This window comes from Azolla caroliniana, unplaced genomic scaffold, assembly GCF_043228905.1.
Source record: "Azolla caroliniana isolate FFs.n. ecotype wild unplaced genomic scaffold, voAzoCaro1.0.p SCAF_14, whole genome shotgun sequence".
In the NCBI taxonomy this organism is placed as follows: Eukaryota; Viridiplantae; Streptophyta; class Polypodiopsida; order Salviniales; family Salviniaceae; genus Azolla; species Azolla caroliniana.
This window is the reverse complement of record NW_028230449.1, coordinates 18565423-18582152: the sequence shown is the minus strand read 5'-3', so window position 1 is coordinate 18582152 and position 16730 is coordinate 18565423. Positions and strand designations below refer to the sequence as shown.

The 16730-nt window shown below is 37.9% G+C and overlaps 3 protein-coding genes across 4 annotated transcripts; all 3 read right to left on the bottom strand.

The window, feature by feature from the left end:
* Nucleotides 1–1326: 1326 nt before the first annotated feature.
* Nucleotides 1327–5714, bottom strand: LOC147855713 (pentatricopeptide repeat-containing protein At4g39530-like). Of its 2 annotated transcripts, XM_087330381.1 has the most exons (5): nucleotides 5582–5714; nucleotides 3154–5504; nucleotides 2441–2783; nucleotides 1978–2048; nucleotides 1327–1896 (listed from the first exon to the last, which is right to left on the bottom strand). In XM_087330381.1, the coding sequence occupies exons 1-2, from the start codon at nucleotides 5590–5592 to the stop codon at nucleotides 3365–3367; spliced, it is 2151 nt and encodes a 716-aa protein (XP_087186507.1). In that variant the 5' UTR covers nucleotides 5593–5714; the 3' UTR covers nucleotides 1327–1896; nucleotides 1978–2048; nucleotides 2441–2783; nucleotides 3154–3364. The 2 variants fall into 2 exon arrangements, with proteins under 2 accessions (XP_087186507.1, XP_087186506.1); XM_087330380.1 differs by having other exon boundaries at nucleotides 1327–2048.
* A 1098-nt stretch (nucleotides 5715–6812) lies between these two features.
* On the bottom strand, nucleotides 6813–8999 carry LOC147855712 (pentatricopeptide repeat-containing protein At4g39530-like). Its single transcript, XM_087330102.1, has one exon. The coding sequence runs from the start codon at nucleotides 8997–8999 to the stop codon at nucleotides 6813–6815; it is 2187 nt and encodes a 728-aa protein (XP_087186228.1).
* Nucleotides 9000–10917: 1918 nt separating this feature from the next.
* Nucleotides 10918–16363, bottom strand: LOC147855711 (oleoyl-acyl carrier protein thioesterase 2, chloroplastic-like). Its single transcript, XM_087330179.1, has 7 exons — nucleotides 15649–16363; nucleotides 13768–13901; nucleotides 13524–13637; nucleotides 13325–13420; nucleotides 11952–12039; nucleotides 11759–11827; nucleotides 10918–11664 (listed from the first exon to the last, which is right to left on the bottom strand). Exons 1-7 carry the CDS (start codon nucleotides 16123–16125, stop codon nucleotides 11329–11331), a joined length of 1314 nt encoding a protein of 437 aa, XP_087186305.1. The 5' UTR covers nucleotides 16126–16363; the 3' UTR covers nucleotides 10918–11328.
* Nucleotides 16364–16730: the final 367 nt, after the last annotated feature.

Below are 16730 nucleotides of genomic sequence, written 5' to 3'. Positions count from 1 at the left end.
TACAATGCCTCTTGGCTTCTTCCTAAACATACATACAATGCTTCTTTCTGTCTATCTATCTGCACCCAAATCATAAAGAGGCCTTCGTGGCGAGGGAATCGGCGCCACGGATGGTGCAGGGCTCACAGCTGAGGGACTGTGCGATCTGCACCGTCAGATCTTTATCTAAAAAAGTGTGGGACTTTCCTGGTAGCCCGACTCTTTGATTGCAGTAGCCCGATCGACTCAGGACAAGAGCCCGAATTAAATCAGTAGCCCGATCGAAGGTTTACAAGAAGTGACAAGAGTCTTGGTAGAAGGAGGGAAGAAAGAAAGGTTATTGTCAATTAGAGTCATAGAAAGAAAAGGAGTTCTTTGGTGTTGTATAGGTATTTGGAGTCCAATGAGTTTATATTCATTCCCATAATAGTATATTATAGCATTCTTTTATCTTCCTCTTCTCTTCTCTATTTCTCTTCATTATTTGGAGCTTGAATTTTGATCAACGAGAAAGTGATTCAACCTTCATGTGTTGATGTCAAAACTGAGGCAAGGTTTATCAGTAGAAAGAGTGAGAGAAAGAGAGATGATGAAAGGGATAGACGAGATAGTAGTGTATGGAATCCCCACATGTTCTACACATCTAGAATTTCCACATAAATATACCTTTCAACTTCTTCATATAGGCCACGCTCATCCGTGCAACATGCCTTGCATACCCAAGGTCAAATAGGTCATCTTTGGAACAACTTATATACATTTGGGTGTACCTCGATTGAACACAAAATACTTAGGGGAACAATACATGAAGAGATCCATCACATTGTCTTTGGGTTCGGATGCAGAGGACTCGTTATCTTCCTCATATGTAAATGATGTTGTCGAATATGATGATGTTTCTTCCAATTCATCTTCCTACATTGCAAATATGAGATTAGCATCTCCCAACATGATCACAATACCTTAGTATGTAGGATGTTTCATTGCAATTATTTTGTGTGATAGCAAGTAGGATGTTCGAGTGCAAATATTTTGTGTGATCCCAATTAGGATGTTTGATAGTAATTATTTTGTTTGATAGTGATTATTTTGTCTAAAAATCGAGGGCAAAATGATCATTAATTTGATAATTGAAAAACAATAATTACATGCAGTTGAGATACTGTGGTAAATTTGGTTAGGCTACTCATTAATGAGTCAGACTCTTGCCTTTGGGTCGGGCCCCTTCAAGTGAGTTTGGCTAGCCAAGATTTATCGATACAAAAAATGATATTGCACCAAATATACAAAAATGATATTACAAAAATGGGAATATACCAACCCCAAAACCTGGGGTGCCCATTTCAATGGTATTTTGTTGAGTCGTATATTGCCATCTTGTCCCGTGTGACATTGGCAACAAATTTTGATTCAGTACAAGTTCGGGGTTCTTTTGGAATAACGTGGAATTGGTTAAGTGCTCTTTGTCTTCAGCTTTCTCTGATATGATTGATGAGATCTTAATGTATTTTACCTCGGGATCCCAAAAAAACTTTATTGACCATTGCCTTTTGTAGTTGCTGAAAAATGATGGGCCACTGTCTTTGTCCGAGTGTCGATTGCTCCTCTTCCTCTATCTTTAGCCCTCTTAGAAGCACTACATCAATGTCATGTACTTCCACAAATGTGCTTCCATGTCCGTTTTCTTTCGAAACCACCGTTGGACTAGTTGGCATAACACAAACTCTATACACGTCTGAGATTTGAGCCCCGTCGAATCTCGACCACACTTGAAGAGTCAGAGTGTCCTTATTTGATGGTTCGTGTTCCGATATGGGGTCTACAACCTCTTTAGTCTCTCCCTTTGCTGTCTCCATTTTGTTTTCAGCCTCTATCTTGGCGGATAAGTTGCTTTTGGTACCCCTTCTTACAAAGACCCTACACCCAAAACCAAAGGTAGCACAGATGCATCACTATTATAGTCTCGTATACATTATTGAAAATTGAATTGTGCCATACCTCCCTTTATTAGGTCTTCTTTCACCCCAATCAACATCAAACTCAAGGAATTGTTTGGACTTAGCAACCATCTATACAAGCAAGGTAGAATACAAATAATTATGGACTTCAAAAACCACAACAATAGAAACTCTAATTAGATTCAGAAACATGCATTCATATTCAGAAACATTTGGATTTTTAATACCTCAATGCTAGTATATTCAGAAATCATGCAAGTTGTTAAATTGCAACTTTCAAGTTTTCAAAATATAACATACAAACATATTCAGAAATTATCCAATACAAGTAGACCATTTTTAAGAACATATTCAGAAATTATCCAATGCATGCATCCAACAAGAATTGAAACGCTAATACCATTTTTCAGGAACATTTTAATCATACATTTCCAAACACTCAAATACCTTCACAAAACCATTTTCAAGTAGCAAACAAAAGTAAAAACCAATAAAATATATACCTCCCAACTCAGCAGATAACGATGCAGATGCAGGTGCAAGTGGTTGGCAAGTGTTGGTGGTTAGTAGATATAGGTGGTGATGGTATCTTCTCTAATAAAACCCTAGTTGTCCCTAGACATCAAGGTTTTAGTCCACTACAATTATAAGTCGGGCTCCTTTGAGTTGGGTTGCCTCAATTAGTTGAGCTCCCTTAGCTGGGCTCTCTTTATGAGTCAGGCTACTGCCCTGAGACGGTTGGGCTCCTGCCTTTGAGTCGAGCAAATGCGGAGTGTCAAGTCGAGCAACTAATTTGAGTCAAGCAAACTAAGATCGTAGATGAGTGGGTACATATGGGCTTTAAACCTGCTAGATAAAATTGCATCATATAATGATTTCCATAAAAGAATCAACGATGTGCCCACTCATCAACTAATTTGATCGGGCAAACTGAGATCGTTGATGAGTGGGTACATATGGGCTTTAATAAACCTGGTAGATAAAATTGCATAATATAATGACTTAAATAAAATAGCCGAACAAATGGAGAGTGTGAAGTCGGGCAGCTAATTTGAGCCGGGCAACTGAGATCATTGATGAGTGGGTACATCGTTGATACTTTTATGGAAATCATTATATTATGCGATTTATCTACCAGGTTTAAAGCCCATATGTGGGATATTCAAGATGATATGTATGTATCCTAACGTGACAATACATTTCAGGAAAACTTTACCGTGTGTTAGATATTTGTTGCAGGATTATAAAATGTGACCTAGATGATTTGTGATTTGAAAACTTGAACATATGTTATTCTATTAACTATGACTGCAATACAAGTGCTTGCTTCTACTTAGTTCCAAGTGCAATATAAGTCTGTCCATGTAAAGACGTGTGGACATATGTATACGTATATGTACATGTGGATTGACAATGTTAATCACAAACTAAATGAATGTACAATTCCTATTAGCATCAATCCAGCAACTTGGCATTTTCCATGCTTTATTTTTCACTCTCCAAGCTTCAATCGCATTTGCCTCTATTTGCATCCCAGCTGCAGCATATATGTTTTCCATGCAAACATATGAAGCACCACATTTCTCATCCAACTGTATGGATTGTTCAAATGCCCATCTCCCAAGTTTCACATTCACCCACTTCTGGCAAGCACCCAGAATAGCCAAAAACAGAGGAAGATGGTCCGAAGCTGAAACCTTATCGAGCAGAATGTTGGCCCTATCGAAGTGTCCGGCTCGAACAAAAAGATCGATCATACATGTGTAGTGTTGTAGTGTTGGAACAAGGTCACACATAGCAGACATGTTATCAAACAGCTTTTCTCCCTCGCTTAATAGGCCAGCATGACTACATGCAGTTAAAGAAACAAGAAAAGTAACTGTGTTCGGAACTATACCTTCTGCCCGAAGCTTTCCCAAAAGGCTCAAAACAATGTTAGCTTGACCTAATTGTGCATAGCCTGACATTAACGTATTCCATGATACAACATCTTGTAATGGAAGTTGTTCAAAGACTTCTTGTGCTTTTTGAAGCACACCACACTTGACATACATATCTACCAATGCATTTCCGAGCACCAAATCGTTTTGCAATAATCCTTGTTTCCGTATATCAACATCTATTTCCTCCCCAGTCTCAAGAGATCCTACGATGCTACAAGCTTTGAGAACACATATATACGTGACTTCATCAGGATGAACTCCTTCATCCTGCATCAATCTAAAGCAATTTAAGGCTTCTTCACTTAGCTTGTGTTGGGCATAACCTGCCAGTAGGGAATTCCAAGTCACAACATCTCTTACTGAGAGCTTTTCAAATACATCTTTTGCTTTCTCTAATGCATCACATTTTGCATACATGTCGATCAATGCATTTCCAAGGACAACGTTTTTGGCCAAGAGCCCTTGCATCGTGACCTGCACATCGATCTTCTTTCCTATCTCAATTGACCCAACAATTCCACAAGCTTTTAAAACGCAAACATAAGTTATAGCATCAGGTGAGATACCTTCATTTTGCATCTCTTCAAAGCATTTAAGAGCTTCATAACCACATCCATGCTCAGCATATCCAGAAATTAGAGCTGTCCAAGATACAACATCTCTCATTGGCAAGAGCTCTAGTACTTCTCTCGCCTTTTCAAGCACGCCACACTTTGCATACATGTCAATTAATGAGGTGCCAACCACAACCTCCTTCCGAATCAACCCTTGCTTTCTAACCTCGACATTGATCTCTTCTCCAATCTCAATAGCTCCGATGCTTCCACAAACTTTCAAAACCGAAGTAAAAGTGACTACATCTGGGCGAGCCCTCTCCTTTTGCATTCGCACAAAGCATTTTAGAGCTTCATGACTTAACCCAACATGAGAATATCCAACAATAAGTGTGTTCCAAGACACCACATCTCGTAAAGGAAGCCAATCAAATACATCTCGAGCTTTTGAGAGAGAACCACATTTGGCATACATATCAATCAACGCATTGCCAAGCACTAAATCACAGCTCAATAGACCTTGTTTCCGAATAATAGCCTCAATTTTTTCACCCATCTCAATAGACCCAACAAGGCCACAAGCTTTCAAAATGCAAATATAAGTGATATTATCAGGTTGCACATGATCGGATTGCATTTGTGAAAAACATTTTAGTGCTTTGTGTCCAAAACCAAGTCCGACATATCCACCAATGAGAGTTGTCCATGTCACCACATTGTGTACCGGAATCTCATTGAATAAGTGTTGCGCTTCTCTCATAGAACCACATTTTGCATATGTGTTGAGAAGGGCGGTGGTGACATAAACATCTTTTGGAATCAATTTTTTCTTCATTATTTCCACATGAAGGTTTCGAGCCTTCATAAAATTCTTCTCTTTTCCACATGATTTGATTAGGTTTAGAAGAGCATACCTATCCTCAAACTCTACTTTAGGGGTGGTTTCCAAATTTAGGTTATTTTTTAAACATGGAAATGATAGCACATTTGACCAAAGTGGGTCCTTTTCCTTCTCCTTTTCTGTTTGTTTGTTTATGTGGTTGAAGTTTGGGCTTCTTTGAACAGGAGATCTGCAAAGATGGAATCCAATGATGTGTTATTATATGCTTAAGTAGCAATGAGAGGCATAGAATGATGAAGAACTCACGCCATAGCCATGAGGAAAGACGATGATTTCTGATTAGAGGTATCTGATCCGTGTCCTCTGTTTTTCCATGCCGTGTTCCTTCTGCAGAGAGAAAGAAAGAGATTTAACGAGATCGATCAGACTAGTAGCATCACATGTTTGCTTGAAGAGAAAAGGCTCTCGTAATTGTCTATATTTCCACCGATTACCCCTCAGCTTTCCTTAATTTCCCAATGAATGCCCCTGGCTTCTGCTTAATTGCCCACCAAATACCCTCCTATTTTTCACCTTCTCCTCCCCAAATGCCCATTCTTTTTCGTTGTGACTTGACACAATCACAATATATTTTCGTTCGTATGGCACAAGCTTTGGTTCGGAAAGACCATTCTCAATTTCTTCTACATAAGCTACTAGAAGCCGAGATCCTATTGGATCAATGATGAGATTGTATCAGACCAGTAGTGAAATTGCTAGGACACCCGAATATGAAAAATATTTCCCAAGCGTCTCTAGTGGGGAAATTTGCGTCTATAAATATGGCGTGTTGAATTCATGTGAACACTTTGAATCTAATGAGCATTTTTTAGCATTCTTGTTATCTACATATTCTCCATCATGGGCTAAATGTTGATCGAAATAAATCAATGTTTATCTCACAATGTTGTGTGTTTTGATTATGTTACACTGGCATTCCTTGGGTATCAGGTTTAACTGTGTGTTGGTACATGCTCATGATTATGGCATCCTTGGATATAGGATTCAAATGACTGCAAAATTCCTTTCGCATTAGGTTCAATTGTGTACAATCAAATACCCATGGTTGTTCTAAAAGTTTTATTCGCAATTATTTTGCTATTTTTCTCATTCTACATGCGGTGCAAGTGACTACTAACATGTAGGTTTTGTTTGCCACTCTTTTGCCCATTTTCTTGGTTTTATGCAACTCTATATCAAGATCAGCTAAGCAATGGAAACTTGCTTGCTGTTTTTTAACAGATTTTCGCCATTCAATGCAATTAAGAACCATGACATTAAGAAGACTTATGCATGAGCTTCCAGCTTTATCTCAGGTACCTTACTCTAAGTGGTGTGTTCATATCCCCAAGCCCAATCTTGTATAGGAGCTCTTCATATCAGGCGAGTCGACCAACACCATATTATAGGACTTTCATACTAAGCCAATGGAGGATGCTATTTCTTTCTACTATTACCCTCAAAGTTGTAGCCTAGATTGTTTATGTTTGTCTTTCTTTTAATTGAAATCCTTGGTTGAACCATGGTTAACATCTAGTAGATTGAAGCACATGTCTCCTAAATGCCCATTGCCATATGTCCTACAGCTTGTCAGTAATGACATCCACATCAGGAAATCAGGGTTATGTGGTAAGCTTATAAGAAGCTCTTTTCCTTCTATCGTATGTCCAGTTCGGGTAAGGAGATCAGCTACACAACCATAATGCCGAAAACCATGCAATGTATCATGCTCTATTGTAGAGTTAAAGTAAATTTGCCCTTCTTCCAGTAGCCCTGCATTACTACATGTGGCTAGCATAAGCGTGAAGATAACATCATTGGGAGTTAGACCGCTTAGGTGCATTTTTTGCAAGTATTTCATAGCCATTCCATGGTTCCCATAGTGAACATACCCTGCAATGATTGTTCCCCAAGATACCAAGTCCTTCTCTGGCATTGCTTCAAAAATTTGGCAGCCCTCTCCTATGCTCCCACATTTAATATACATATCAAGGAGCGCATTCTTAATTGCAATATCAAGGTCCTGGTCCTGGTCCTGGTCATTCTCATTCCTAATGAGGTGGTCATGTATGAGGTGGGCTTTTACTATGGATCCTAAACTTCCGCCAGCCATCAAGCAACACAAAATTGTTGCTCGGCCTGGCTTCAGTTCTTCTTCTAACAATTTACTAAAGAGTGCAAGGGCAGTAGCTCCAAGACCATGTTGAACATAACCAGCCATCAATGCACCCCATGAGATAATGTTTTTGCTTGGCATAATATCAAATATTCTTTGTGCATCCTTGACACAGCCACATTTCGCATACATGTCGATAAGAGAGCTTCCGATTGCTATGTCTAATTGGAACCCATTCCTTACTATCTCATTGTGCAGGATCTTCCCTTCTTGTATGGACTGGGAACTACCACAGGCCTTCAATCCACTTATAAAAATTACCTCATTGCATTCTATGCCTTCATGTTGCATTGCATCTATCAAAAGAAGAGTAGTTTGACCCTGGTCTTGTTGAGCATAGCCAAATATCATCGCACCCCATGACACCACAGTTCGATCTGCCATATGGGTGAAAATCCACCATGCATTATCCAGGCTTGAGCATTTTGAATACATATCAACAAGGCTATTTTCTATAGCCTTATTCGATTGAAATCCCAAATGAATTAATTGACTATGCACCAAATATCCATAGTTTAGTAATCTTGAATTATTGCATGCTTTCAGTATGCATAAGAATGCAACTTCATCAGGTTCTATACCATCTTGATGCATATCAATAAAGAGTTGGAGTGCTTTAAGGGAGCATCCATATTGAGCATAGCCTCCAATCAAAGCACTCCACGACACAATAGTTTTAATGCGCAAGAAACTAAATGTTCTACAGGCTTCCTCTAAACTAGCGCATTGTGCATACATATCAACAAGTGTGCTCCCGGAAGCTATATCGTGTTCAAGTTCGAGTTCTATCATCCAATTATGAAGAATCCTACCCTTCTCTATCTCCCCTAGAACACAGCATGCTTTTAGTACACACATAAAGGCAACTCTATCTGGCATTATTCCTACTTCAAGCATCTCATGAAAGAATCCCAATGCAAGTTGAGCATTTCCATGATGAATACATCCAGAAATCATAGCAGACCACGTGACCACGCTCCTGAATCTCAATCCATGAAAAACTCTATGGGCATCACCATGAGTTCCCCATTTCACATACAAGTCAATAAGTATATTCCCTACAACCACATCTAATCCAACCCTAGAACTAAGTAGCATGCAGTGGAGTTGCTTGCCCTGTGCCAATGCTCCTATCTTGATGCATGCAACCAAGACAAAAGAGAAGAGAAGGTTATCAGGGATGAAACTTTCAAGACACAATCTATTGAAAAGCTCAAGAGCTTTATACGACTCTCCATGCTCCACATATCCTGACATCATGGCTCCCCATGAGACCACGGTTCGAACTTGCATTCTGTCAAATATACAATGGGCTTCTTGTAAGCTACCACATTTACCATACATGTCTATAATGGATGTGGCCATGCCAACATCAACATATAATCCATCACCATCACCATCACCATTAATGATGATGTGGGCATGCATTATCCGACCTTCTAATAATTCTGCTGACCTTGCACATTGTTTCAATATGGATAAGACCCTTTTTCTAGGAGAATTGACCATGTGCTATACATCGTCTTGCAAAAATTCACAAATATACATAGAAACAGAGGTTATGACAAAGAGTAAACACCACATGTAAAGATCGATCTTTCAAGCTTTTACGGTGGCGGTTTCTGTAGCAAAACCACAACATGTTTGCAAGAAAACCCACCATGCGTCTCGTATGGTCACTGATACATTGCCATGTCCCATCTATGTCTTCTTCTCAGATAATCGGACACGACACCGAGCCTCCGCATTCGAAACTCACTGGTAAATCTTATGACAGTTTCTCTCAAGTAATCACGGCTCATGGATGGTAAAATGGTCTCACCCTGGTTCTCTCTCTCTCTCATGAATGAATGACACAGGCATTGCTGACAAAACTAATCTTTTGATCACTTTGCTGCTGCTCCCAGCTTGATGTACAAAATCCTTCTTCTTTTAGCATATAACATGTACATATACATCAACATGTATAAAGTTTTTAGTTATATTGACATAGATAGATAGATCTGTTCTGTTTTGTTCCTAAAAAAATGGATGATTCTTTCAAGGGCTTGGTTTATTAGAGTTAATGTCACTAGTTTCTACAAAGGAGTTCTGATGTCTTTGTTCAGTGAATTTTATTATCGTTATTACCTTCATATTTTCGATGCCTTTCTAGAAGATGTCCCCACATGTCAATGACTTTTCGCCATTTGCTAGAATGTTGATCACATTCAAGAACTTTTAAGTTATAGATCTCAATGCACATTGGTTTAGACTTCAAAATGTGAAAGGTCTCGAAAAGTGGGTTACTCCAACTGTAGCTTCGAAATTTGAACGTACTTGCATAAGAAAAGTGCTTGCTCTAAACATGGGTTCACATTTTGAATGACACGCTTGCCTCCAAAAAATGTCCACATGTTCTAAAAGCTAACTCGAAACATTGCTTTAAATTTCAAATGAAATACTTGTCTAATAAAAATTCATTCTTATTCTATAATGGTTGTAAGTGCATCAACAAAACATGATTCAATGTCCATCATATTGTGGTGTGCATGTGTTTGTGCATTTCACAATATGAATATTATTGGTTGGTATCAAAGCAAAAGTTGAGGAAAACAAACTGTATTGATAATTACCACTTTCCACCTTCCTATATATCACTAGCTTATGTAAAGAAAAAAGACATTAAAAATATATTTATATACTCACTCAAATTGTTTTGGGCCTAGCTTATCAACATTGGCTCTATTTACTACAATATACACCTATTTACAATTCGAACACATGTAGCCTGGAAAATATATATCATTACATAGGCTTGTGGAGGTTTAATATAAAACCATCAAATCATTTTCAACCCTAATTCATCAAACTCAAGTGCATTCCACCTAGTATACACAACAGAACAAGCCCATTTGTCCACACAATATATTATTGCATTATGATCATCATCAGCATTATGCATTGTAGAAGACTAAGCCTCTCCACTCAAATATATTATTGAATCCTACTTCACAAGAGGGCTTGTTGATGAATGGTGTTCTCTCAAATGCTATGCCTCATCAAAGATATTACAATACATCAACAAATCCTATAACAGACATTATTATCAAGGCCTCGTTTATCTCAACCATTATGCAGAGACTGAGATCACAGCTTGTATAAGACCACAATATTATCAATTCCATTCATATATAAAACGTATCCTACGCATTTATCCAGATTCACATAACTTACAGTTTGAATAAGATAGTAAAGATGAAACATCAACACTATTCATTGCATTGCATTCCTAGCTTGAATAAGTCAAATACAATATTATCTCCGAGCCTCATTTATCCACAATATAACATTGGATAAAAACTAACAAATTTAACAAGAAATATGCCATTGCACAGTGACAAAATATCAGAATTCAAGTTCTGTATAAATTGAGATAATATATTAGTGAGCCCAAAAGATGTCATTGTATGATAACATTACTAACTTGTATAAAAGAAGACATAATCAACAAATCCATAATATATATCATCGCATGGGGACAGCTTTGTATAAGATGAGACAAAATTATCATTGGCAATCCCTCACTAACCAGCTTTCTAGCTTGCTTGTATAAGATATAAACAATATCGTTCAAACAAACCCAAAAATCATGATCAACACCACCAAGTCACAACACTATTTTTCACCTCATGATGAGTAATGATGGCAGCATGCCATCAGGCGTAAGAAAAAGTGAAACACCACAAATCATTTCTATTTTTTCTGCAAAACTTATCGCAAAAGTGCTGTGCTGCGAACAGTTACGAAGCACAAAAAGATCAATTGTGCACCCAAACAGAAATAGCCTCCCAGCTTTTCAGCTTTTAGTCTTCCACACAGTCCGGGCTCTATTTATTTCTACCTCATTTGTTGCCAACCTGACAAGATGTAGATACTCCAAATCTCGTGAAACTAGAACACCAGATGACCCATTCACCTTTCTGCCATTCACAATGGTTCCATTAACCACTGTTCCATTGACTGTTGCCTTGTCAGTGTGAATTTGCCCACATTCCTGATTATTATGTTCATCATTGTATGGAGTTTCTGAGGTTGCAAGAGAATCTACTACATCGTTATGCTTGCATTCTCGCCGATAATCGAGTGTGATCCTGTGAAGCTGATGTGTATCCAATATTTCTGGTGGCATGCTCTTGAGAGAATAAACAAGGACAAACAAAGATAATCAGATACATCTTGCAAAAAAACCAAGAAAGTCATCGAATTTAGCTTGACACACAGCATACCTCTAAAACCCAACCGATGTAGGTGACATTGTTCACATGTTGATTCATATCAAGATCTCCCCGTCGTGGCTGTTGAGTTCGATAAGATTTTGGTTAGCCAACGGCCGAGCTCATATGGTACAACACATCAATGTCCAAATAACAGTGCAAATTTTGCCATTATGTGATGGGATAAACTATTATTGAAGCATACCATGAGGCCAGATCTGATGTGCTGGGGTGGATCCTGTAGCTTGGGTATCTTCTTTAAACTGCTACTATTTTCCTCCGGAAAAGCATATCTATTGCCACATCAACAAATCATTTGTACAGTGAATAAGAAAACAAAATCGTTACCTTCAATTATAACAAAGAAAGTTTGCTGTTTATCATTCAATATTAAGCAAACAAACAATTAAATCATGTTCTGCAGTGTGTAATAAAAAATAGTTCTTCATCTAAAATCAAAACGTTTTTGAGTGAAACCCTAGTGATATTGCAAATATTTTTGAAAATATTTGAGCTCTTCTTCAAAAGTAATTTCTAAAATTTTCTCTACCTTGGATCCCATTTGCCTTTTAAGTCTAAACACGTTAAAGGAAATACCTTACTGCTTAGGTTTTATCTAAATTTCCTGTCTAAATTCCTAATGAAGCTCAAATGTGTGTGTGTGTGTGTGTGTGTGTGTGTGTGTGTGTGTTATAGGAGACACACTTATATACTGTATTTACTTTACAGAACCCATTTCAAATGTGATAAAACTTAACCACAGAATTTGCAAAAACACAAAATGGTTTCTTTTACATTATTATTATTTACTCTAACCAGACACAATATCACACTTCAACTAAAGAGCCACACAGATTTCAGTTCCAAAATGCTCCAGATTTGCTGTCAAACACCCTATGCAAGTCCAGATTATCATATTATTTTTGTGGGATACCACCAATAGCCCCAACAGCATTTAAGCTGCAATCCAACATACACAGATCTACAGATTCATGATACAAATATTTAATATTACAGCCTCTCGGGCACTCTTTTATCCCAACTCTTCCTATCACTCTTTTCCCTATGCCTTTTAATCAAGTACCATTTAGTACAATATTGTAAAGGTTTTTTCGTTTATCCAACAGTATCTTATCTTGTTAGAATACATTATATGAGGATAATTTTGTTTGACCACATGTATGGAGTTGACTAGGGTCTGTACTCATTATTAGTTACCTACACTAATATAGTTGATGCTATCCTTATTAAAAGAACCTTTAAAATATATGTTTGCTTGTAGCTATACAGTTTTTAAGTTCCCATTATTTCTTATTCTGAAATGTGATAAGCAATATTTCCTATAAATTTGCGACCATACTCTTCAATGCAATCTTGTGAAGAAGTACATCACTTCCATGTCATATCTTCAGAGGAGTATTTGTAGATTGCCTAAATGGCAAAATGATCAAAATCTTGTCTTTTGAATTACAAATACAAATGAAATATAGAATTACTGCCTTGATATGGATATTTGACCTACTATAAAAATCTACATCCAAAAAATATACTTAAAGAGAAAGAGAAAGCATATTAGACCTTGGTGCAATTGGACAATATTGCTCATATTCTACTCGAATGTCATCTGTTATCCTTGAAAGTCTTCTGGAGTCTTGGTTCATCATTACCCATGTGCTGGATAGACAAACAAAAAATGATCAACCTCAACAGAACCAAAGTATTCTACTGCATTTCAAGTTACGCAAACATAGCGCCTGTGTGTGTGTGTGTATCCCACCTTGTAGCTCGCCCAATAATTCTGTTTGTGGCCACATCCGTTAGAAGCCAATCCCTCCTGATCCCAGCTTTCCCCTCACCTTGACACCAAGTCTCAACCTTTAGTTCATCACCCCTACATGTAGATTGAAAACAGTTAGTAATTTTCAAGAGCCACATGGGGGGTAACAAGCATAAAATGTAGGTGAGGGTGACACGCCCACTATTTTGCATATTGATAATAGGGCAAAGAAACGAGATCTAACCAGACAGGATAATGATCCATTTCAATGTGCATCCTTGTAGTGACCCAGATTAACCTTCTTTTACGCATCGATGGTGTGGTGGCAAAACCATCAGTAGAAAATCCCACACTCTGTGCATGATTACAAGCGACTTCCTACATAATGTACAGAAATCCAGGTTAATACAATCAATGAAATTTTATGTTTCTCTTCAAACCTAACTAAGAGAAACTAGAAATGAAATAAGGCAGAAGCTTCATCATGAAATTTATCCTAGACCCTAGAGTGAAAACACTAAGCCAATCCTTGGGCTTTCTGCACAATGTATAGAAATCTAGCCTGTTAATATCAAACGAAATATTTTGATTTTCTTAAAATCTAAATAATAAATACTCGAAACTAGAATAAAGCACAAGATTCTGAATGAATATACTTTAAAACCCTAGAACTGAAACACTAAACCAGAATGGAACTAGAATAAAATGCAAGATTTGTAGAAAGATATCAAACCATGAACTGGCAGAGGTGCTTCCTACACTTTGCACAAATTCAGCTTTATCATCATAAGGGCAAAACTATGAATAGCTCTGAATTTTCGTTAGCTCTCCAAACACCCTTAGTCAAACTCTATCTTTACTCTTTTCTCTCTTTTTCAGTGTACTTGGTGCAAACTTAACTCTGTGCAGTGTACCATGAGATCTGGGAGTCATATAACTGACTCATTAGGGAGGTCATGAATTCCAACATTCATGAGATGTTTGGAGATGTTTTTACTAGTGTTCCAGTCAATTTAGACATGTACACAGACAGATATCGAACTTCTTCGAAATGCCCAAATGTTTCACTAAAAAGGGGCATTGATGCCATATGACATCATCCTATGAGGGACCACAGCCTAGTTACATATATAAAATCATTGTCATTGTATTCATACCCCCTGCCAAGTTAAATATATAATCACGACATAATTTTGGTTTATTTTACCCCACATTCTGGGATGATTCACATGGATGCAACTTTTCACTTCATCAGTCACTGTGGACTTTTGAAGACTTCTCATTCATTTCACATAATTCTTATCTCTCTCCAAAATCACCCGCAAAAAGATTTGAGAGACGGTGGGTACATTGAAAAAGAGAGAAAGGACAGATAAAGGATGAAGAGAAAGAGACAAGAAAAGAAGGGCGGTTGACTGAAGGCATTACGTAGTTCCTATGTTATGCCCTTGCAATTATTAATGAAAAGTTCTGTTTCACTTGAAGCACGAGATCTAGACCACATCTGAAGTAGAATTAACATGTTTCGTGATCAAATGGATCCTAAAATCAGAGATCTCGAGTGCTTCTAACAAATAGGGTAGCTATTTGTTTTGATGAACAAATTTCCCACTGAAATAGATCTTAACCTGTAAATCAGAGACTTTGGCTACAGTTTCAATGAAAGTCTGATACTAAACCCTAATACTGATTCCTAAATCAGAGATCTAAGATTATCATTTCTATAGACAAGACAGGCAATAATCTCAATAGAATTGAATTAAACCAGACATAAAACTTAATTCCTAAACCCGAGATCTATAGAATCTAAATAATATTAAGCCCCAAACCCGAAACCTTACCAAGGAGATAGATCCCAAACCATAAACCAAGGATCTTGTAGGATCGTACTTGAAAGTAGGTAATCCCAAGCCTTAACGATTCTTGAATAATCAGATCTTACACCGCAAACCTCCTCCAGTATCCCTGTAATGGTACATTGAGCTAAGCCTAAGCCCTAACGCAGGGAACTACAGCACTACTTTGGTGGACAAGTTTCTCAAATGACATAGATCCTAAATTCTAAATGTTCTAAATGAGATGGATTTTGTTAAAACACTAAAAAGCTGATTTCGTAGAGGAATACCTGTAATAGGTTAGCCATAGTTTCTATGGAGGCAGTTCGATTCATGCCCACCTCATAGCATCGGATTACGAACGTCTCCATGTAGGAATACATAGAATTTTCAAGCATTCCAACACGCGGGCAAAACACATGCGAATCTACAAATGCAGTATCAGAGGTAAGAAAAGTATGTTTTCCTTTCTCTTCTTCTTCTCTTAGATACTTGTCCTTCTGCTCTTCTTCTATACGAAGACCCTTCGAAGGTTTTCCATTCAGTGGAATTGATGATGGTTTCCATGTTTCAGCAGTAGTTCCTGAAGAAGAAACTCGGACTAAGAAGCTAGACAAAGAAGAAGCAGAAGAGGATGCAGATGATCGATTGGGGTTAGGGTTAGGGTTTAGATTAGAGTTATAAATTAAGTTGGGGTCAGGTTTATGGTTAGGGTTTAGGTTAGATCTGACATGGAATTTATGGTGCAAAGAAACTCGCATCAACATAGCTTCACGTCCCCTATTATTACTACGGATAGCTACGAGGAGAAAGAAAGAAACAGAGTACTTTTAGAAGAACGGGAAAGTAAGATACAAAGGTATAACCATGGAGAAATACAGAATTAGAGCAATGCAGAAGGAAGGAAGGAAGGAAGGAGGAAAGAAAGAAAGAAAAGAAGAAACTCTGATCTTCTTCCTTCTTCTTCTTCTTCTTCTTTCTTCCTTCTTCCTTCTTCCTTCTTCCTTCTTCTGTGATTTCTCTCTTTTCTTCTTTGGGAGGGTCTTCTGCAAAAAAACTAAAGGGAGGAAGATAAAAAAAGAAGAAAGATGGAATCCCTCCTCTCTCTCTCTCTCTCTCTCTCTCTCTCTCTCTCTCTCTCTCTCTCTCTCTCTCTCTCTCTCTCTCTCTCTCTCTCTCTCTCCCAGTCTGTCTGTCTGTCTGTCTGTCTCTGTCTGTCTGTCTTTCCACGCTGGCACAAGAACAGAGCTCTGCATGTGGCCGAGCTTTTCTGCAGACCTACACACACACACACACACAGTCACTAACACGTGAGCCATAGCCATAGCCATGGCCATGCCCCATACCTGCAAAAACATACATAGCATGAACC

Excerpts from the sequence above, each read along its gene's own strand:
- LOC147855712 (XM_087330102.1), bottom strand. The coding sequence starts at position 8,999 with ATGGTCAATTCTCCTAGAAAAAGGGTCTTATCCATATTGAAACAATGT.
- LOC147855711 (XM_087330179.1), bottom strand. The coding sequence starts at position 16,125 with ATGTTGATGCGAGTTTCTTTGCACCATAAATTCCATGTCAGATCTAAC. Across the intron at positions 11,828-11,951 it reads ACATCAGATCTGGCCTCATG|CCACGACGGGGAGATCTTGA; the intron begins GTATGCTTCAAT and ends CGAACTCAACAG. Across the intron at positions 11,665-11,758 it reads ACATCGGTTGGGTTTTAGAG|AGCATGCCACCAGAAATATT; the intron begins GTATGCTGTGTG and ends TATTCTCTCAAG.